Below are 23,139 nucleotides of genomic sequence, written 5' to 3' on the forward strand. Positions count from 1 at the left end.
CAGGATAGAAACCGGCACTTCATCGCCCGTTTACCAGCGTGCGTACAGGATTCCTTACTCCCAACGTAAGGAGATGGAGCGGCAGGTGCAGGACCTGATTGATCGCGGCATTGTCGAACACTCAAAGTCACCCTGGGGAGCACCAGCACTATTGGTGGAAAAGCCAGATGGCTCGTATCGATTGGTAGTGGACTACCGCAAACTAAATGCCCTAACTCGCATCGATCCATACCCCATCCCCAATATACAGGAGACGCTTTCTCAGCTGGGCTCTGCCAGGTACTTCACGGTAGTGGACATGGCGGTGGGATTCTGGCAGATAGCAATGGATCCGGCAGATGCCGAGAAAACGGCATTCAACACGTCCTGATGGTTGAGGACCCGCCGCGGTGGCTCAGTGGTTAGGGCGCTCGACTACTGATCCGGAGTTCCCGGGTTCGAACCCGACCGCGGCGGCTGCGTTTTTATGGAGGAAAAACGCTAAGGCGCCCGTGTGCTGTGCGATGTCAGCGCACGTTAAAGATCCCCAGGTGGTCGAAATTATTCCGGAGCCCTCCACTACGGACCTATTTGTTCCTCTCTTCTTTCACTCCCTCCTTTATCCCTTCCCTTACGGCGCGGTTCAGGTGTCCAACGATATATGAGACAGATACTGCGCCATTTCCTTTCCACCAAAAACCAATTATTATTATGCAAACGGCTTTATTACTTGGCGACCTGTCCACCGGCGCCGCCTCCGTAGCCCCCGATTTGTTAGTTCGCTAGACCGCCGCTGCTCTCCGTGGCGCCACAACTTACCCCCACGCCGAGTGCGGGCTGGCGTAGCGGTAGCAGTCGCTGCTTCTTGGCCGTGTTTTTGTGCGCGTCTGCGCACTGTGTTTTCGGCTGTTCTGCTTGCTTCCAGCATACGTGCTAAGAATTTAATTATATCTGACAGCCTTTATTTTTCGTAGGCCGTGAAAATCATCGCCCGCGATGGTGTATTGCTGCGTTCCGCCCTGTAAGTCAAGCGGGCGCACAGCAAGACTGCATTGCATGTGAAGGCTGTCTGGTTAATTTGCGGGCACCAGCCTCTCAATCTACTAGGGTAGAGCGGGGTAAAATGAGACATGGGGCAAAATGAGACATGTCTCGTCTAGCGACATCTAGCGTAAAACCTTTTAGATTAAGTAGGTTTCTTAAACCAAGATTAAGTGTCCAATGTATGTTAAAAACGGCGGGAATCTTGAGTTGCCCACTTCCGGAAAAAATTTTGGAGCGACATTCGTGGAGTGGCTGTCCCGCCAAAAAGGTGCGAAATTCGGACGTCCCGTTTCTTTGGACATGAGCAGGAGCGTAGCCGTGAACTACAGCGACAAGGTACGTATGTGTGTTGTTACTGCATCTTTTTGGATAGCTGTGGAAACAATTACAGTTCTCTTATGTGGTAATCTTCATAAATATAAAATTTATTGAGTAGGAGCCTATGGAAGGGGCAAAACGCGACAGTTCGTCGCTCGCAGCAAGCAATTGCAGCCTCTGCTCGCGCAAAGTGCATTCTTTAGCTCGCATTTTTTTGTCTCGTTTTCTAGAATGGTCCGCACGTACAAATGAAAGACGACGAGGGCTGCATGGAGCGAGGCGAGAAACTAGTTTCCCATGTCGTGGTTATGACAGACTCTCTGTCCATTTGCTCCTCATTATCCTCACTCACTGAGTCTCGGGCATTACGCCTCTTTTTTCAAGTTCCTGATTCCGCTCCATCTAAATTTGGTAAGGTTGCTTGGGGTACCAGGTCACATGGCTTTCACTTAAATGAGGTTGCAGATTCCTTAGCAAGAGCCTCTCTGCGGCCCAATTGTTGCTGTCCTGCCAACGTGTGCATATACAGCTGCGGTGAGGTTTCGCAGCTACACAATATTTCAGGAATTTGCTGCTCGGCTCTTACATCATCTCCCAAATATCAGGATCTTCTGCATCCTTGCAGTAGCAAAGACTGGCTCTCACGCAGACTAGAGGTCTCTTTCACGCGCTTGCGTTGCCGGGTTGCCCTTCTAAATTTTTACCTTCACAGATCTGGCCTGCCGGCTTCCCCACTGTGCCCTTTTTGTGCCGAACCTGGTACAATAGATCACTTCCTGCTGTTCTGCCGCCGCTTCTCTCATTTGAGGAAGCGTCTTTTGCTAATTCCGTTTCATCAACGGGGCTTGCCTGTGTCCTCCGCGGTTGTTCTTTCCATTGGCGCTTCATTTCTTGGACGAAGCAAAAGAAGTGTGCGCTCTGCTGTGCACAATTTTCTTCAAGAAACGCAGCGACTCCCATTCTAATTTCTTTTTCCCGCTCTCAGTCAGTGCGACATTGAAGCATTACAGGCATTGTATACTATTCTGCACATTAAACCATTGTCCCGTTTTCGATCTCCAAGTTAACAGGATCCTTGTCCTTGCGTCTTCCAATCTATCAGCTTACATACTATTATCACTCATTTTCGCGTCCAAAGTTTCGTGTATCCAGCAATTAAACGCCTGTGTCTTGGCCACTCCCTCGTAATGGGTATGTGCCAGCAACGTTTGAGGCCTTCCTTCCAATATTAAGAAGCTCTAGAAAGCGTGCGCCAGCAAAAACATTCTATTCGCGCTGCACCGAAAGCCTTCTCTGTGACTAAGAATGCCATTCAACGGCGAGCAGAACGACCGGAGACGCATGGTCGATACGTGCTTTGGAAGAAGCAGCTTGGATCAAACACACAAGCTACACTTGACGTAAGCTTTTTCAAAGCCTTCAAAGCTGCCTACAACAACGCATGTCGGGAGTGGCTGCTGAGCAACATTGGGAGTCGCATCACGATGGAGAATGTAGGTGAGCTGGTAAGCAAAGCCTTTGAACGATCCGGAACATCCGTAACATCAGTAATATAACCAATGGATTTCGGAAGTGTGGTGTTTGGCCATTTTCTCGTGCGCCGCTGGATGATCCTGTGTTCGATGAAGCGCCATTGGCAAGCACAGCGGAACATCAAACTTGCGGTCAACGCCAAGAATCCCGCGCTAACTGCTCCTCGCCTACTTCTACCGATGACAATGATGAGCCCGCTCATAGTGACACGACCTTTCGAGTTCTCTCTCCTGTTCCTGCTATAGAAAAAGCAAAAAGAGGGAAGTCGGAGACAAGCATAGGTTTGACCTCATCGCCATACAAGGCGAAGATAGTTGCAGCAAAACCTCCCAAGGAGTCAGGTATGGCCTCAAGAAAACGAAGCGGGAAATCGAACGAAAGGGCTGTTGGTGGCAGTGTTCAATCGCAGGATATCGCACTGAAAGGAAAACGTTCTGCGAAGCGATTAACAAGCAACAAATGTGTCTGGGAGTGCCTCGTGTGCAAAGAATTATGCAGCAACACAGCGCCTCGTTCTTTGTGCATCCAATGCATGATGTGTCACGAGTGGGCTCACGAAGAATGCGCAGGGCCCCATGGATTGTACTTCAAGTGCTCCGAGTGCAAGAACTGATTTTGTTTGGTTTCGACAAAGTGTCTCGTTTTGCCCCACCTTCTGTCTCGTTTTGCCCCGTGGGTCGGGGCAAAATGAGACAAATGGGACTTTTTTTATATAATTGATGAATATTCATAGTTGTGATGTTGCAAGCTTTCTGAGTTTTGCTGATGACCACTTAGATAAGATGCCAAGGAAGGCTCCTGTACAATTCTTCTGGTTTTTGAAATAAAAGTGTAAAAACAGTATGAGTTTGCAAATTATTGTCTCGTTTTACCCCGCCCAACCCTACTATCATAGCAGGCATGGACCGGGGAGGGCTGTCGTACCCTACCTTGGCTTTCGTAGAGTTCGTCAGCCGCCTGGAAGGTGCGGCATCAAGTGTGGATCCTGTGCTTGTTAGGGGGCCAAGGCTGCTTAAGAAGTTTGCAGACCTAGTGCTGCCATCACTTGCAAAAAATCCGCTGTTTGTGTGCTCGAAGGACACCACAGAGCCTCACAGAAGGGCCTTGCTAAAGGTGATTGTCCACAAGTTTATGAATCCATTTTTGTCCAACTTTGCGTCTGATCTCACAGAAAAGCACGACAAACGAAAAATGATAAATGCCAAACCAAAATCACGTGATTTTGGTTTGGCATTCATCATTTTTCGTTTGGAAGGTCCTGAAAGTTTAAGGATCTGGCTGGCGTCAAATAAAGGTCTGGCCACGACCGGCTATTGTGTCTGGCAAACGAGCTTTTCGAGTCTCGTTTTATTTATTTTTCATGCAGAGTGCGTCTTGAAATGATTAACAATCAGGTTAACGCTCCTGAAAACAAGTGAGTGAGAAGTGTCCGTGGCGCGCTTTTTATCATAAATCGGCGGAAAGTAGCGCGACTTCGCCCTGGAGTGCTGCTAGGTACAGAGCAGAAGCAATCGTGTTGAAATTGTGCAGCTGCGCGCGCAAGAAAAAAAAACGCCGCTCGAGTACCACCAGAGCCGCGCTCGCCAGTACAACCGCTCTTTGAGCTTGTTTTAACTGCAAAACTGCTGCTTTGAGAAGAAAAAAATATTACCACTAGCAGCCTCTAGTCGGGTACAGCTTTTTGTGGCTATGCAGGGGAAGCTACGAGCGCGAGACGCCGGCTTCTGCGCTGTTCTCGCGCGCTCATGAGCCAAAGACGCAGGCCTGTTTGCTGACAGCTCGCGCTCGTAACAACCACTGCATATAGAAAGCTGTCCACGATTATTGCATCTGATGAATATTAACACGTCTCTGCGGTGCGTGCTTAAAAAACGATGCGGTTTAACTCGGCCTACCGGCCACATTCCAGCGCAAGCATCAGAAGCGTACGGCGGGCGCTGCCGATATGAGGGTAACTTGTGGCGCCACCTGTTGCGGCGCGCTGTCCCTCCTGAAGAGTCACGTGATATTTACCCGGACACGCGCCGCCGTAGGAGCCGGCGTATGCAAACAGACTCGCAACGAAACGCCCAGCCTAGTGGCGCCATCTGCTAGTCAGGACGGGAACTAGTACTGTCAACAATACCAGTGCTCCTCTTAAGCCTAGTAGTGACAGAATCGTCACTCTAAATAAAAAATAAAGCAAATTTATCACTCATACTTTTGCTTATAGGTGAGGTGAGACGAAGCGATGTACCAGTGTTCGATTTATGGCCAGTGAATGCGCTGAAAAAGGCCGCAACAGCGACGAATTCATTCCGAGGCGAGGAGTCCTGCGTCGAAGGGCGCCGCCACGTTTTTCGCGGCGGCGGTGGCGAACGCGAAAAATTTGGGTCCAGCCCGATCGCCATCGCCGCGCCTTTTTCCGCCTCGCTCGGCGTCAAAAGCGGTGGAATCCGCTTCGCTCGCCGGATTTTTCGACAAGTGAGAACGGGCCCTAAGACTGACAAGATTTATTTTGAAATAACAGTCTTGTCTGGGCGAGTTGGCTCATTTCTAACAAAGAATGTACTTGCGCAAAGAACACCGGAAACAACAAAGTAACACATACGACAAGAACAGAGCACTCTGTTCTTGTCGTATGTGTTACTTTGTTGTGTCCTGTGTTCTTTGCGCAAGTACATTCTTTGTTAGAAGATTTATTTTGAGGCTACACAGCCACCGCTCATGACTTGAGGCGCCACGACTGCGGCAATCAAGGCATTAGTGATGTGCGAGCCATGCGCCGCCGCTCAGTACTTGTGGTGCATAATGCGTGACTACAGATCACCGTGTTTGCAGTGTGATGGCAGAGTTAGTGCTCACTGGTTCGGTTGAAACTGCCATGTTCGTATCATCTGTAGTGGTGCGGAAAGTTGTTCAGAACATCCGAAATTCTGCCCATTGCACACATTGCACTTCGGCCAGAGAATTTTACAATTTCATATCATGCCGAAATTCACATCAGCCACGATTGTATCACCAAGATTCTGTGTACGTTTTACAGCGTTTCATTGCTCCCACCAGGTATACTCATTCTCGCCTTATGCTGCGCTTGATCTAAACAACATGTCCTCATGAACTAGCCTGTCAACTGGCTATTATGCTCGAAACACTGCTTATTAGACTGCTTAGTGTACAGCCTCTGACCTGCACGCCAGAGTTCAGTTACTATGGTGTGACACTGCTTACTTTGTTTTACTACCAACAATACAAACAAAAAATTGGCACATTACATAAAGAAAAACACACCAAAATACGGCGTTCCTAAAACCACGGGAGGCTTTTCAAACAGGATGCTTGCCCTGGTCAGTCATAACGAAGCTTTGTCATGATGGCAATCTGGCATTGAAATTGGTGTCCATTACAGCTAAACAGTAGACTGGCACATTCACTTGTGGCAGTGTTAGGCACCATAAAAATGGTGGCAATAAAGTTCATGTAAAATTCTGTACGTTGGCTGCCTAACACATCTTGATGCTGCACTACAAAGGCCTAAGTTCTCTTGGACGTGCTATGGAAACTCAGGTTTGTACCAGGAGGGGAGAGGGCAGCACGAGCCTGTGCACTCGTCACTCACATCTGCCTGGAGCACGAGGGTGGGTCTGAGATGAGCACATCACAATCTGTGGGCAGACTGGGCAACGCGTGCTGCTGTTCCAGTTTTGTTTTCAGCAACCAAATGATGGCTTTGATTTCAAAGGTGGGTTTAGGTAACATGAGGCATAAAAAACTATAATATAATTTTAGATGGGCCATTTGTTGTCATTCCGGAGTGTAAAGCAGACTGGCATAAGCGTTGTAGTGAATTAAATTGACATGTCAGTGAATATATCAGTTACATAAACTTCAGTTATATAACACATTATTTGCCCCGCACATGAGCTACTGCAGTTTGGTGTGGGCAAGCACCACAAGAGCAAATAATGAATAATAATAGTTCTGCAACAAAGGTACCTTCGCTACTTAGCCAATATTGATCATCACTCTACGACAAGACATCTCTTTGCAAAATACAATATTATTAGTTTTGACTATTACTATGAACACCGACTGCTACATGCTTTCTATTTTTCTCAGCATGACAGCCAGAGTTTCCTTCGTTCGATGGCATTGCTGCAACCTAGAGCTACTCCTTCTTTAACTCGAATTTCTGAACCCTGGTTAGTACCATACTTTCGCACTCAGTACAAATTGCAATAATTAATTAAAACACAATCTGCCGGTCTTATTAAATCAACACAAACAGGTAGCCTTCAAATCCCCAAAAGAGCTACGAGTACACTTTTCTCAATTAAGAATCTATTGTTGTGATAAATCTTGTAGCAGGCCTGTATTTTCTGATGCCTTCTACTACTCAGTGTTTGTAATTAATGTTAGCGTACTCTGCCACCAATGTCTGCTGCCGCTTTGTAAACGGCTCCAGGGCCCCAGTCAAGTTGAAGGCAGCAACTTTTAGCCCTGGAGACCGTCCAGTTTTCTGGTGAATAAAGAATTGAATTGAATTGAATATTCCATGCCTACGTGACCTAAACCCAATTTGATGTAGCAGCCATCGCTTGGTTGTTGAAGCTGAAACCAGAACAGCATGACAGAAGAAATTCAATTATAAATTATACAGTGATCATAGGGGGAATACTACAGGGTCGGTCCATATACAATAATGTCTAATGCATCATTACAAAGAAGAAAACAAGCAAAGAAATGTGGTGTCTATATACACCTTTAACTCAAAAAACCTATTTTTGAAAATTACTAACAGTCTTGGTGAAACACCCTGGGTCCATATATACACACAAGCATATTCAGCAGACTCCCTGTAAGATGAACTTGAAGAGATAGTGAAAATTTGTTCATCTTATGTTCATCTTATCAGAAACGCCCCGAAAAGGATATTTGAGCACGCTAGGTGCGTCCATCAAATACACGCTCTAAAAAAAAAAAACAATGAATAAAATGGCCTTGCTTTGCAAAAGAAATATTTATTGCACTATGCATGGAGTGAGCTGGAGAGTAGGGGCATGAAACAAGCTCACGGCATTCCATTTGAAAAAGGCACTGGTCAGTATTCTTTCTTCTACCTCTAGTTCAGAGTGACTACCATCTGTGTACTTTTTTGTTTGTTTTTTTCTTAGCTCCGAATCCGAGCACTTCAAAGGTGTCGGCAGCTGGCTAACTGTGCTCTGCAGTCTAACACGATTTGAAGGTCATCACTTTAGGCTTAACCTACTCAGATTAAACTACTCCGACACGCACAGTTTATTTTTGCAAGAATGCTTCAACGAATACGTGAGCTTAGCTAGCTGAAAGATTCCTCTGTCCTGCGTAGTCATCTCTGTTCCGGAATAAGTGACAGTCACACCCGAAAAAATTTCATGGTCCATTTCAGCTGGAACAAATGTGATAACTTTCAAATCACACTAGACTCTGCAAATGTCTTCTCTCTCTTTTATCCCCCTCCATCCGTAGTATGGCTGTTGCCAGCTCCAAGAGCTGAAGCACCACGCACATTTCCATCAGCTACAGGCGACGCACGCGCGATGCTGATATCTGACCATGCCAGATCTCTGCTCTGCGAAAGCATGAGTTACAACATAGCATCAGCGTGAGAGCTTCCAAATCATTTTCCGAGATTCTACCATTGTGCTCGCTAAGTGCAACCACATGTATGGATTGCACAGTTTCACCCCCGACTGTTATTCTTTTTAATGGGCAATATCCAGTACAGTAGAACCCCGCTATAGTAAACTTGGATATAGTAAAAAGATGCTGCCATTCCATTTCGTTTTCCATAGAGGACAGTGCATTTTTTTTCCGTTTAGAGTGAGAACACCTTTAATAAAGATTCTGTTACAGTACAGAGTGTCTGACCATGGCGACGTACTTTCCGCGAAATGATGACATCGTGGCACGCACACTGTCTAGGACATCTTAGAGCCACAGACATGTAACGGCATAATCACGAAGCCAACATATGGAGGCCGATGGATACCAAAGATGATAAAATGGCGGTTTTTGAAATGGCTTAACCGGCAGACTCGTGAGCTGTGAGGAGAAACCAACTTTACGAGGGCCTTAAAGACGTGAGGTGAAGCGCATAGCACGCACAGAAAAAAAAGAAGGATGGAAAGCTGGCTATGAATATGAGAGAAGGCGGTGAGCGGGCACTGAGAAAGTAAAGACAGTAAAAGTGCAGTAAGGAGTAGGAAAGGGAAGAAAAGGGCAGACGTGAAGCACGAGGCAGCTGTGGCAAGAAGCAGAGGTGCGGCGGCACTGCGTGGGTGGGGTTTCGCTGTACTCGATTGTGTAGAGCGCATTTGTTAACTATTGCCTCCACAACGCTCTGGTTTTCACAATGAATGAAACTCCCGTTGGATTCGTTAAAATGCAGAACTTCTGAGACTTAGACGAAATTGAAAATGTGGTAACATAAAATGTGATAATGGAAAACAAAATATTTACCACATAAAGGGACGATAAGAACAGAATGTAAGGTATTTCTGACTGCTTATTAGATAAACCAACACTACGTGTGTAGTAAGTGGACAATTGCCAGACAGCATCCTCGGAGCTATGCCACCACCAACAACCGATATACAGGGTGATTTTTTTAAACCTTCACAGATGTTTATTTTAAAAACTGAGAGATACATCATTGTGGCCTGTTGAATTGGACTGTACTGCAAGGCGGACATTATGTACCTGATATGGATCAATAATTTAACGATCAATTAGCCTAAAGCAACTAAAAGTTTTTTACTTTTGATTTTAGGGGCAAGGTATATTGCGAAATTGATGGCCGTCATTCAACATCGAAGGTGAGCCCTGTTTTTAAATTTGCTCAGTCGGCAATGTAGTTTGAATTACCGAACGTCAAAAATACACATTTGAAAGCTTGTTGAGTTGACTTCCCCGCATTACGTAATTATAAAATGGCCTTGCTACCCATGGCATCGTCGCTGAAATCAAGTCAACTTCTTCTACATCAGCAATACACCAACTGCACCTGTATTTCATGCATAAGAACTGCGAGAGATGCCACTTTATAAATATGCAATGTGGGAACACCAACTCAACAACAAGCTTTTAAATTTGCAATTTTGATGTTTGCTATATTGAAACACATTGCCGATAAAGAAAATAAAAACGCAGCTTTCCTTCGATGTTGACGGTCATAAATTTTGCATTTGCAATATAACTTTGCCCCCCCACCCAAAATAAAAAGTTTATTCGTTAACTTTAGTTAATTAATAATTTAATTATTGATCCACATGAGGTACATAATGTCCGCGTTGTTGTACAATCCAGCTCCGCAGACTGCACCGACGAATTCCTCACAGCAGTTTTTAAAATGAAAATCTATAAAAGTTAAAGAAAACCATCCTGTACGATAGTAAAGTGACTTTACTATAGAGGTGTTCTACTGTAATGGTAACTAAACAAAATATGGTCTGCATTATGCATTTAATTTTACAGTATAAAAGAAAATAGTGCAACTCTTTATTGCTGTATAGAATTAATTAAGAGCTACTGAAAATCTTTCTAGGAAATATTAAAGAAATTCGGCAATGACACATTTTTAAAAATCTGAATCAAAGTTGCCAATTTTTTTTAATTTCTGAAGTCCAGAAGATTTAAACATGCAACTAAAACAAAACTTACCTGCCTAAAAGTGCCAATTTTTCCTGACAGTGGCAGCAAGAACTGGATAACAGAGGGGAAATGTTTATGGTATTTTTTTTCTGGCATTTTACAAATGCCCGTGAAAGAAGAAAAAGAAAACATGACCGGGCCCCAACCATGTTTTGAACAGATGAAGCATGCGTGCTGACCATGCTGAAGTGAACAGATTCTGCTCTGAACACTGGCCAGAAAGTGCACTGAAGTTAGCGGCCTTCGCTGGCTTCAATGGGCTGCACAATAAAAGAAAGAAAAAACGTGGAGGCTGCCATTAGCACAGCCACTTCATCACTTTCCCTTCCCCTTTTGTTCTGCCTGTTCGAATTGGTTTTCGGTGGACTGCCTATCCCCTAATGGAGACAGTGACGTGTGCTTTCCATGACAAAGTTGCTGATGAACTTTCAGGATGATGCTGCAAGCAGAGTCTCTTCACTTTGACATGGTCAGTGCACACGATTTGTTCATTTAAAAGATGGTTGGAGTGCTATAATACGGCAATGCAAAAGTGAAGTCATGAAATTTTATCCATATTTCATGGGCTTTCTTCAAATGCCAGAAAAAAAACACCACGCAGAGGGTGTGTTGCTACAATAAATTGAACCTCTTGTTTCTAAACTCCATCAACAAATTTGCTAAAAGCACATGGGCCTAAAATGAACACCACAGATTTTGCATATTTCATCTTACCTAATGAACCAATTAGGAAAAATATAAAAAATACTCTTCAGTTGTGGAACACAATGCCAAACAACATGCCATTGGTTTCACCCATCTGCAATGTACCATTTTATGTTATGTGAAACACCGTGCATGTGTATGGGGCAATTTAAGTAATGCTAAGCTTACTACGAGTAAAAATGGCACATAATGCTGCCATAAAAAATTAGTGTAACAATGAGCAGTCATCTTTTGTCAAAAAATGAGCACAACACAACTTGCAGTAATCACTGCAGCTCTGTAGTTAATGAGATTTCAGTGCCAACAGCCATCATGCACTGCTTCTGGCTTCTAAGCTTGCAGGATTCACAGTGGAGACAGCCCTAGCAGCAGTCTCTCAACACCGACACCTAAACAAAGGAACGATGGTTGCTTTCAGGAGGAACAACATTCGCAACATTGCAGAAGTCTAGCACTGATCACAGCTTATACAGTATGAATTCAATGCAGCCAATGTTAGAAGCACAGCCTTTGTCAGAAGTACACAGCCCCGGGGGTTTGGTTCCAAGCTGTGCAGTTGGGCTTTTGTAGCTTTCATGGAAGTCTCAACTTTCAGAGGGGTCAGGATGAGAGTTCTTCCCACCTTCAAAAAAATTTGCAGTGCACAACGAGCCATAAAGCATGGCCCAGAAGGAAACTCCCTGGGCTCTACTTTTGACAAAGGCTGCAACCAATTCCAAGGCTCGAAGTTGTACCTGCTTGATGAAGCACAACTTGCTGCACGTGGAGTTAAGTATGGGTTTCAGTCTGCACACATCCGCAGAAGTCCACGTCTGCACCTGAACCAGGCACTGAACCATGAGAGCCATGCAAATCCAAGAGCCAGGGCCAATCCCACCAAGGGCACACGGCCATGGCAAAGCACTGCACATGCTGTCATTTAACATGTGGCATGTGTGTAACATCCAGTGCCTGTTGAGCAAACATTTCCGTTTATTGCACTTACAGATAAAAGCCCCACAGGCAGTTTCAAGTCCACCTCACACCTGAACTGCACTCTCAGCTATAACCACTCTAATATCCATATATCAAAGTGCGCCACAGTCCTCCAGTTACAAATCACGACCACCTTGGCAACACATTTCAGGCTGCCCACCTGAAAAGTCTACACTTGAATATATGCACTCTCTGCAGTGTGAGCATCAAGAAGAGTCCTCTTCAGGCTGAGATGAATAGCCTCCTGCGGAACATGAGCCAGGCGAAGACCACCCACAGTGCAGTGCCCCACAGGTTCATGAAGAGGTAGCACCAATGAGACTCCGGGCACTGCCATGCCCATGGGAATGTGCCGTGCATAACCTCGTGCCCCACATACACCACCAGGGAGTTCATGCCTGCATGCCAAAGCGCCACATGTTCAGTTGTCAGCCTAAACTAATTACTTATTGGCAATGGGAGTGTCCACAGAATGAGCTAACGCAACGAGATAACAAGATACAAGTGGCTATTGCCTCCTGATGGAAACTTGGTCAGATTCCTCGATTTTGAGCACAAGATATTCTTTTTAAATCCCAAAAGCTTGCTTTCCTGTATAGCAGAAGATCGCAACATTGACATGAGCTGTATCAGTCCAGCACAGCGACAGCTGTCAACATTGCTTCAGGTCACGGGCTTCCAAAACGTTATCAACTGCCCTATGCACGTTACTGTCGAACTCTATTATACTGAACCCAGTTAGATCGAATTATCCTTTACACCGAATAAATTCTGAGCACCATAAAGCTACAACGTGAATGTATAGAAAAATGTACGGCTAGATCTGATAAAACTTAGCCATTACATCCGATAGATTGAACTTCTGGAAACAGTGGGCGACTCAAGAACCTGCCTTTCCCTCAACACATCTGCGGGGGCAAGCTTCCCTGGATGAACCTGCAGGTGCTATGGTGCTCCACAGCATGTGCATACCTTGCAACATAAGTGCCAGCCAATCAGTATACGGTTTTTTTTATGCACTGCACATGTTGTGCCCGTGTTGTATTGCAGTAGGCACTTACAGTGCATTGTGCTCCCATCGGAAAATTCGCGTGGTTTTCATTGTCTCTGTGTGCGCGCGATGATAGCTGCGAAACGGCAGAACCTCCTCTTTTCCACGAAACTGAAAATTATTAAGAGAGTTGAAAGAGGTGGGAAGAAATACGAAGTCGCCGCAGCATACAAGATTCCAAGAAGCACACTGAGCACCATTTTGAAGAACAAGGCTGGCATTCGGGCTAAATCAGAAAAGAGACCCGGCATACGCCGCGCCAGACATGTAAGCACAGCTGCATACAAATGGTTCCTCGATGTCTGCCTCACCGTGGACAATGGCTGTGCACATTGCTGCAGTGCAAGTTTCACCAACAATGCACTTCACTTCCTGGTGATGAACCCTACATCGGTGCAGCCGTTGGACCAGGGGATAATCCGTGCAGAAAAGGATAGCTGTAGGAGACATCTGATTCAACGGCTTCTGCAGAGCTGAGAACTGGAAGACACCTAAATATCGACCTTTTAGGTGCCCTGCTGAGTAGGTCATAGAAAGATGTCAAAAACACCACTATACAGAACTCTTTCAGACATTCTGGTCTCTGCTGGTCTAAGACATTACCAGATATGGATCACCACATGGCATTCACAATTTATAATCAAATTTTTCTCACGCTGTTTCGGTTTCAACAGCTCTGTGATGCCGAAGTTGCGTTTAGGTCATGTGAGGCATGCAAAAACTGCAATATAATCACTGCTTCTTCATTCATTGTCATTCTGGCTCTTGAGGCAGGCTGGATTTAGCGCTGTAGTGAATTAAAATGATGAGGTAGCAATTATACCGCAATTTTTTTCACACCTCACATGACCTATCCGCAACTTTGACGTCACAGCCACCGTTTGGCTGTTGAAACCGAAACAGCAAGACAGAAATTCGATTATAAATTATTTAACAGTCGTAGACGAATACCACATGGTAATCCATGTATACTAATGGCTTACGCATAATTACAAAGAAAACACGTGCCCAAAAATTACCTCACCCAAAAATATGACTTAAAAAAAACAACAAAAAACAGGTCTACTGAACATGCATTACTTGCCCAAAAAGAATACATATAAAAAACTTCAACTTAAAAATAAACCGCTCCTAACCCTTTAAATTTTCATTGGTTTCAGCACAGCCTTCGACTGTTTGAATCACAACATTCTTTAAGCATAATTAGAGCACTATGGCATACCCGGGCATGCCCTCAGCCTATTTCAGTCACGATCAGCCGACCTTTTTTCATTTATTTAAGCATCCTCCTCATCTCTCATTTCATAACCTTTATGCCCTGAGGCAATAAAAATTGCTTGAAAAAAAAAAAAAATCACACTTGGGTTTGCAGTCTCAATGCACGTGGTCATTAATAACTGCTCTTCACAGATTCTAGCAATTTCGAAAGGCACACCTCAGGGCAGCATTTTTAGGGCACTCATAGTCCACAAACTGTATTTACTCGCGCAATTTGCACCTTCTAGTAATTTGTGCACCCCTAATTTATTACCTGCGTTTGTAAAAAAAAATACTTTAAATCGCATATTTTATGCTCCCTGCTGCACCAGGCCACCAGCATGTATGTGGCTGTGCACAAGGCAGGCTAGGGCGAGTGAGCCGTAAGAGTACACTACCATGCCGGGCACGCAGCTCTAAGGAACATGACACTGCCAAGGCGAAGCCAAAGTGAAGTCATACCTGCTGCGTGCATAGTGCAAGGGGCGAGCACAACTGGCTGTTTTGGGCAAGAGCCATCGTGCGAATCGTCTCCGAACAAGACCTAACGCTGGATATTGCAACCGTGGTTGCTGCTAAACATCGTCTAACCTCAAGCCAGCAGCATGCCAAGAACTGAACAGTAATTTTTTCAGTTAAAAATAAAACCTCTTCTCTATAAGGCAATTACCTTAGTAGTTTCTTTTATTTAGCACTATGCATGACTATTGATCCCCCTCCCCCCCCCATTAAAAAGAACGCCATTGTGATTGATCCCCTCCCCCTCTTTTTGCTATTTTCCAGTTTCGAGATCCCGGGAGGCGAAATTTTTTCAATGCAGCCCACATAGCAATATGAGTTTGAGACCCCTGGAATGTAGACTTGGACCTTGTGTCAAACTCCATAAGAGGGCTTTTCCACTTAGGTGGCTGACCGCCTGATGTGTTACATACTTAACGTCCATGCTCATGACATTCGTCCTGTCACCTTCACAACTCTTCTACCGTGGGCTCCGCCGTCTCATTTTGGTCAACTGTGATATGTGGGAAAGCCTACTTGCGGAGTTTCGCATGGGGTCCCCGACAGAGGCCGAGCCGGGGTGTCAGCGGCAGGGCAAGCATTCATGTAAAAATCCCGCCTATTGCATGAAGCACTGTGCACCTGTGACGCGTGCTTAACGGAAAGTGTGACAATGATAGGAGGGCCACTGTTACCAGGCCAAAAAATTGTCTGGCTGCGTAGTTTCGGTTTCTGAATTGAGCTATCGGCCACACATTCGCCAGCTGTCTGCATGCAGCTGCAGGCCGCTTTCGGACGCCGACTGGTGCATACTAGTAATTTCCTTCCCTTTTTAAAAGCAGTCTCGGCATTCCGAAGCCAAAGTGTGCTCCCCTCACTTGCGTCCATGCTGTTCTTTCAGGGCGCCAAAACTGTGCTATCGTCATGGGCTTTTCGCCGTTCGTGCGATGGGGTCTTCTCACAAGGCTGCACCGTATTATAGGCAGTTTTATTTTTTCACAAGGCAGGGAATTCTATAACTTGACTTTCAAATAACTGTGGCATTTCTTTGGGCCCTTTGAAGGCCGAATTAATGTTTCACTACCCATCACGTTACCTTTAAAATTTGTCAGGCACGTGTCAATTCATAAATTTCATTTTGTTAGTACTCATTTTTGCATGACCATATTACAGGCTGCATACTGCTATACAGCCTCTGCACAACATGTTTTTTATGTACTATGCTGCTGGGGTCAGTCCAGTCTTATATTTTGAAAGAATTAAGGCCAACACTGCATGCCTTTTATTTTTTTCTGAATTTGCTTTTTTGTACTGAACAGATATTCGATTCAATATTCAGACATTTTTTCTTCAAGTTTGTATTAGAAGATTGAAAATTTGCACAGCCTTTCAAATCATAAATGAAAAAACAAGGAAAAAAATCTAAAGCAGTACTTTTTTGTCCAAAAATAAAAAATGTATTTAATTCTCCTTCCTTATAACTCAGTGGCACTACAATACAATATGTGGACACTTTCAAATCACTAGGTGTAATGCTCAATAGTATGAAGACATGGGATGCCCACGTAGATCTTTCTTCATGACGATGATGATTATGGATTTTTATGGCGCAAGGGCATCTATGGCCAAAGAGCACCATGACACAAGGTATTTTCTTTTTCTCAAGGTGGGGTCAAAGACCTATTTCCCAAGCATTTCACCCTAAAGAAGCCGAGCACCAGGTGAGGGGAAAGCTTGTATCCATTGTACTACTGGTGGGTACCCAGGCGGCACTGGGGATCGAACCCCGCACCTCCCGCATGCGAGGCGGATGCTCAACCACTTGGCCACCGCTGCGGTTAATCTTTCTTCAACACTTCCTTGAATTGCTGGAATTAGTTCATGTAAAAGGCATGTTATAGGTACCAAAACTAAGATTACGTTGTATTATGCATTTTTTACTCCCGTCTAAGCTACTGTTTTCTTGTTCGGGGTAAAGCCATGGTGTCTAAGGTTCTAAGACTACTAACTTTGCAAAACAAAATGCTCCACGTGATTGCAAATGGAATGCAAGATTCGCTCACTAGGCTTGTTTACTTGCATTATAATATTGTACCTGTGAACAAATTATTTGACTATAGATTTACATCCCTTTATAACAAATTAACATGAAAAAATTCATTTCTTACCAAACTGTTATGCTTGCAGCAGCCACTAATCATACAACACAAAAAAGAAAAACATTTTGCGTTACCAAAGTGCAGAACTATGGGCTTTCTATGCAAAGATATATTGTACCAAAGTTTTTGAACACCCCCTTCCATGATTAGCTAAATATGTTTCTGATGGCCATCAACAAGTTTTATTCAGCAATCTATGCTACCTTGATGTGAATTACCTACGTCCATATTAACTTATATTGTGCCAGTCTTTGTTACAGCTTTTCATTTTTTCCCCCCGTAATTTGTGTGAAATACTTTTCTTTCTGTCAATTCTGTTCTTTGTAAGTGCACATGGATTTGTACTCGATTGTTCAGTTAACACCACTCCCATAAAGTGGTTAAGTTGCACACAGAGGCGTTGTGCTGTAAATAGCTTCACGCAAAGTTTCACAGAAAATGAAGCTGTCCTCCAGTGCATATGCATTACAAAGCTAAATAAATTATGCTATAAAACCATCCACTACTTGAGAAGCTGCGCATACAATATACTTGTTCAATGACTACATAGGTTCACTTCTCGCATTACTGGAAAGTAAGTGAACAGACTAGTCAGCATAAACGTATCGCGCTGTGCGAATGCCACATGACATGCATTGCACTTGAGATGGGCGCACAGCACTGTTAACCATAATACTGCTACTAGTGCCTCTTTTGTGCACTTCCAGACAACAAGAGAAAGGAAAAGAAACACTTCACTAGACTTCATATCTGAAACACAAGAGATTCTCGTTTGTTGCAGAGGTGTTAGCAGTGTGCAGTGCTAACACTTGCAGCCCAACAATTTTTTTCACCCTGAGGCACAGTGTTGTTGTTGTTGTATGGGGTTTTATGGCGCATAAGCAACTATGGCTATCATGCGCCAAACACAAGGTTAAATGATGCTATGTTAAGTGTACAGAGGTTACATTATAATAGATTTAAAACACTGGCTTTCTTTAGAAACTTACAAACAAGTGAAAATTCGACGAGTGTTTGCTCGCCTAAAAGCAATGCGGGATGAAATGGAATGTGTTCATTGTAAAATACCGTAAAAACTTTTTGTCTAAGTTCTTCGAGATGCGAACAAGAAATTAAAATGTGATTTACTGTGAGCTCTTCACCACACATTTCACACACAGGTTTGTCTTTTTTTGTTAATAAGAAGTTATGGGTGATGTGTGTGTGACCTATGCGTAAACGACATAAAATTACTTCGATAAAACGCTCTTTATGGTGGCATGATTTCCATTCTTTTATAATGGGCTTTATGGTATGCAGCTTGTTGTGTCCTTCATTTTCCCAAGAAGCTTGCCACTTGTCTCTTAGTCTGCTATGCACTAACTTCATGTAATCCCTAGGAGGCAAATTCACATGTTTTATTTCCATGGTTCTGGTTTGTGCAGCACACATGTCGGCTCTCTCATTGTCCTGAATGCCAACGTGACTGGGAACCCAGCACAATTTTATAACATGTTTTTGTGTTGTGACCTTTACTATATTATGTATGATGCTTCCAATCAGTGGCTCCGTGGCATTTTTAGAGTTTAATGCTGTAAGGACGCTCAGTGAATCTGTATAGATGATGCTGTTTTTGATGTTTTCATTTGTTATTTTCTGCACCGCAACACTAATAGCATAACACTCCGCGGTGAAAACTGTAGCACATGAGGGAAGTCGTACTGCATTTTCATTTTTTCCTTGTATTACTGCGCTTCCCACATGAGCATGAGTTTTTGACCCGTCAGTATAAAATGGAGTGTAATTTCTGTATTTTTCTTGTAGTGCTAGATATTCTTGTATTATCTGGTCGTGTGGTGTACAAGTTTTCCTGAGGCGTGTTAGTGTGACGTCACACACTGTGGGAAGAGTGTACCACGGTGGTAGCGCTTCGCATCTTGGGGCAATATTTTTAATTTCATTTAGTATGTTTAGTGCTTGGCATTTTTCTTCGAAGCGCAAGAGCAACGGCTTAATTGCGTGAGGCTTGTTGTTGAAGAGTATTCTGGATGGGCATTTCGTGACGATTGAGTAACAGAGATGTTTGGGGTGAGAAAGGATTTTGAGGATGTATGTACAAGTTAGTGCAGTTCTTCGATCTTCTAAGGAAGGTTCATTCGTTTCCACATACAGACTTGCTATTGGTGAAGTTCTGTAAGCACCAGAAGACAACCTTAAACCAAGATTGTGGATAGGATCTAGTCGTTTTATGTAGGACGGTCTTGCTGAGCCATATACTATGCACCCATAGTCTAACTTAGAGCGAACCAGAGAACGATATATATGTAATAGGCATGCCCTATCAGATCCCCAGCGTTTTCTTGACAGTAGTTTTAGCACATTGAGGGCTTGGGAAGCTTTTTTCTTTAAGGTGTTTATATGTGGCAAGAAAGTGAGCTTTTTATCGAAAGTTATCCCTAGAAATTTATGCTCTTGTTTGACAGGTAATTGGGTTTGGTTTAGATATATTGTGGGGTTGGCCTGTAGGCCTCGTCTCAAAGAGAACAGAACCGCTACTGTTTTCTGAGGGGAAAATCTAAATCCGTTTCTATCTGCCCAGGTAGCCAGTTTATTTATTGTTATTTGTATCTGTCGCTCACAGGTGGGTATGCTGGATGACGTGCATGCTATTTGGAGGTCGTCTACGTAAACAGAGTACATTATGGATTTTGGGATTACTTTTCCTATTGAGTTCATTTTGATGATGAATAAGGTCGTGCTGAGGATGCACCCCTGGGGTACGCCAGTTTCTTGTGTAAAAGTGTTGGAGAAGGTTGCACCTAGGCGGACTCGGAACGTGCGGTTGGTTAGGAAGTCATTCAAACAGCTCAGCATCCTGCCGCGGATACCTAGGTCCGCTAGGTCACGGAGGATACCGAACCTCCACGTGGTATCGTAAGCCTTCTCCATGTCGAAGAAGACCCCGATACAGTGCTGGTTGTGGATGAACTTTTCCCGAACTGTGTTCTCAAAGCGAACGATGTGATCGGTTGTGGAACATGTCTTTTTAAAACCGCACTGGTGTATATCTAAAAGTTGCCGGGACTGAAGTATGAAGGTTATACCCCTGTCACACGGGCACTCTAAAGGCACTTTGAACTAATGCTCCTTTACGCTCCCAAAGGAGCACTACTTCAAGGGAGTTCGTCCGTGCTACACGGTCGCGGAACGACCTTCGCAAGAACGTTTTAGCGCCCTCATCGGCGAAAAGCGTTATTTAAATTGCAAACCTCACTGCACATATAAATACATAAATGTCACATTTTTTTAGTAAATTAGTTTTATAACCGTATTATGTTAAAGCTAGAGTACCGTCACTGCAGCACGGCGGTAAGCAGAGGCGGCCATTTTGTTGTTTATCATTGTTGCCAGATTGCCGCTTCGGCGACCTCGCCGCTAACTTTGGCCCGGCCATTTTGTAAACAACGCTGTTAGCCACCCTGCGCTGCGGCGGGGATCGTAGCCGTACGGCATGGAAAGCGGAAAGCGCATGAAGCGTTTTCCATCATTCTGCGAGTTGAAACAGCCAACAACGCAGCAAAACGGCATCCTCGTATGCTCTTGTGCAGCTGAAATGCTGCGAGGCGCGGAATCCCTGGTCACTGAGTCGGTCACCGGCAGCACTCGCAGCACTAGGACTACCACAGTTGCCCGACTGAAAACGCATAAGCCACAAAATGGCAGCCCCCATGAACCGTCGCAGTGTAAACAAATATCACGTGATGCAAACTGACCAATGATCGTGGCGGCGGCACAGAACAATAAGAGAAAAGAGTGCCGGTACTCTAAGTCTTTATTTAGTGACTCTAGTTAAAGCAATGCAATTTTAACTGCAATAATGACATGATTTTCCAAGTACAGAGCATAACATCACAGTGCTGGCCACACTGAGCCCAAATGGCTCGTATATCTGGAACGAGAGTATGGCGTGGTGAGACTGCCACAAAACAAATGATCTTATATTTTAAAACACCACTAATCTTATGAAGTGAATTTATAAAATGAAAATTTAACGTTTCTTTTCTCAATTTATTTATGCTGTTAACTCGCTGGGAGAGAGAGTACTCCCTTGAAGCCTCAAAGGACGAACTCGAGCTGCCTTGTTTCGAAGCTCCTTTGAGCTAGGTGTCCTTTGGCGCGTCCGTGTGGCAGCGCGCGTTCGTCCTTAGAGTAATGGAGCATTAGTTCAAAGTACCTTTACAGTGTCCGTGTGACAGGGGTATTAGTCTGATGTTTAGAATGCTTTCGAATGATTTTGCTATACAGCTAGTGAGTGCTATTGGCCTGTAACTGGTGGGAGTAGTTGGTGGCTTGCCAGGTTTTAGGAAGGGTACTATGACTGCTTCCCTCCATGCTTGGGGGATTTCTCCACTCATCCATATTTTATTGAAAAATTTTAGGAGAGCCTCTATGGCAGTCTCAGAGAGGTGAGCAAGCATGGCATAATGTATATTGTCTGGGCCTGGTGCTGTCTTTTTACCGGAAGATAATACTCTATTTAATTCCTGGAGTGTAATGGGCTGGTTGTAGTCTTCCTGCATGCCTGCTCCGAATGGAAGTTTTTGTTTTTCAGCTATAGCTTTGTGTTTCTGGAATGTGCTTGTGTAGTGGGATGACCTTGAGACTTCAGCAAAGTGCTCGCCCAATAAATTGGCCTGTTCTTCCAACGATGTCTGTGTACCGGGTGTTGTCAAAAGCGGAAGTGTGAAGGAAGTATGGTCACCAGTGAATTTACGAACTTTGTCCCACATTTTCTTTGATGGTATTGAACTATTTATAGAGGACACATATTTCTGCCAGGAGGTTTTCTCAGCATTCCTGCGCACGTACCGCGCTCTCGCCTTGGCCCTCTTAAAAATGAGTAAGTTCTCTGCAGTGGGGTACCGGCGCAAGGTGCCCCATGCTTTATTTTGCTGTTTTTTTGCAAATGTACATTCTTCTGTCCACCATACTTTGTGTTTCTTCTGTACGAGTCCTGTTGTTTGTGGTATAGCGAGTGTTGCAGCAGATATTATGCATGTAGTAAATCTTTCATTAATTTCATCTATGCTGAGGTCTTTAGAAAATTCTTTGTCTAGAGTGGCACTTTCTGTAAAAAGTGACCAGTCGGCGAGGTGAAATTTCCAGCGCCGTGGTCTTGTGGGGATGACTGGAGTGGAAGACGAGAGCCTGATGACAGTGGGTAGGTGATCACTTCCCAGAGGATCATTTAAAACATCCCATTTAAAATCGGTAAAAAGAGACGGTGATGTGAAAGCTAAATCAAGGAAGCTCATTTTTGCTGAGCTTGGGCAACAATATGTGGCCTTTCCTGTGTTTAAAAGACAGACATTATTCGAGAGTAGAAAATCTTCGATTATTTTGCCCCTAGAGTCACAGCGTTCGCTTCCCCAAAACGGGGAGTGAGCGTTAAAATCGCCAACTACCAGATATGGCTCCGGCAATTCATTGATCAGGCCTTCTAAATCTTGTATTGTTAATGTGATGTGTGGGGGGAGATATAAAGAGCAAATTGTTATTGTTTTGTAGGTAACGACGCTAACTGCAACTGCCTCAAGTTTTGTGTAAAGTTTGATTTCTTGAGCAGGGACGCCGCTTTGAAGGACAATCGCGACGCCTCCCGAGAGTCGATTTGCCTGCTCGCGATCGCGTCTAAAAATGTTATAATGTTTAAGGATATGCACATGTTGTGGACGAAGATTGGTCTCCTGAAGACATAAAACTGTGGGTAGCATTGACCCTAAAATATGTGTTACGTCGCTGTAGTTGCGCATAATTCCTCTACAATTCCACTGAGGCACAGTGTAGCAGTAACCTCCTTCATCTCTTTCAAACACTACCTCACATCATTTTCCACTGGCTATGCTAGCAGAAAACAGGCCACCTTACACAACGTTAAGAAAAACAGAAGTTCTGCTTCAATGGACCAGA

The 23,139-nt window shown here is 44.3% G+C and overlaps 1 protein-coding gene and 1 long non-coding RNA gene across 2 annotated transcripts in view; one reads left to right on the forward strand and one right to left on the reverse strand.

Annotated features, from left to right (window-relative positions):
* Positions 1 to 381: 381 nt before the first annotated feature.
* On the forward strand, positions 382 to 23,134 carry LOC144116011 (uncharacterized). Its single transcript, XR_013311676.1, has 3 exons — positions 382 to 4,288; positions 16,698 to 16,752; positions 21,989 to 23,134. It is a non-coding gene; the product is annotated as an uncharacterized LOC144116011 (long non-coding RNA).
* Positions 12,205 to 23,139, reverse strand: part of Hgsnat (Heparan-alpha-glucosaminide N-acetyltransferase) — a gene marked incomplete in the record, with an annotated part of 126,907 nt that continues 115,972 nt past the window's right edge. Inside the window, 1 exon segment of the mRNA XM_077650670.1 lies at positions 12,205 to 12,623. Coding sequence (XP_077506796.1) covers positions 12,448 to 12,623 — 176 coding nt within the window.

The sequence above is a fragment of the Amblyomma americanum genome, chromosome 1, assembly GCF_052857255.1.
Source record: "Amblyomma americanum isolate KBUSLIRL-KWMA chromosome 1, ASM5285725v1, whole genome shotgun sequence".
Taxonomy (NCBI): domain Eukaryota; kingdom Metazoa; phylum Arthropoda; class Arachnida; order Ixodida; family Ixodidae; genus Amblyomma; species Amblyomma americanum.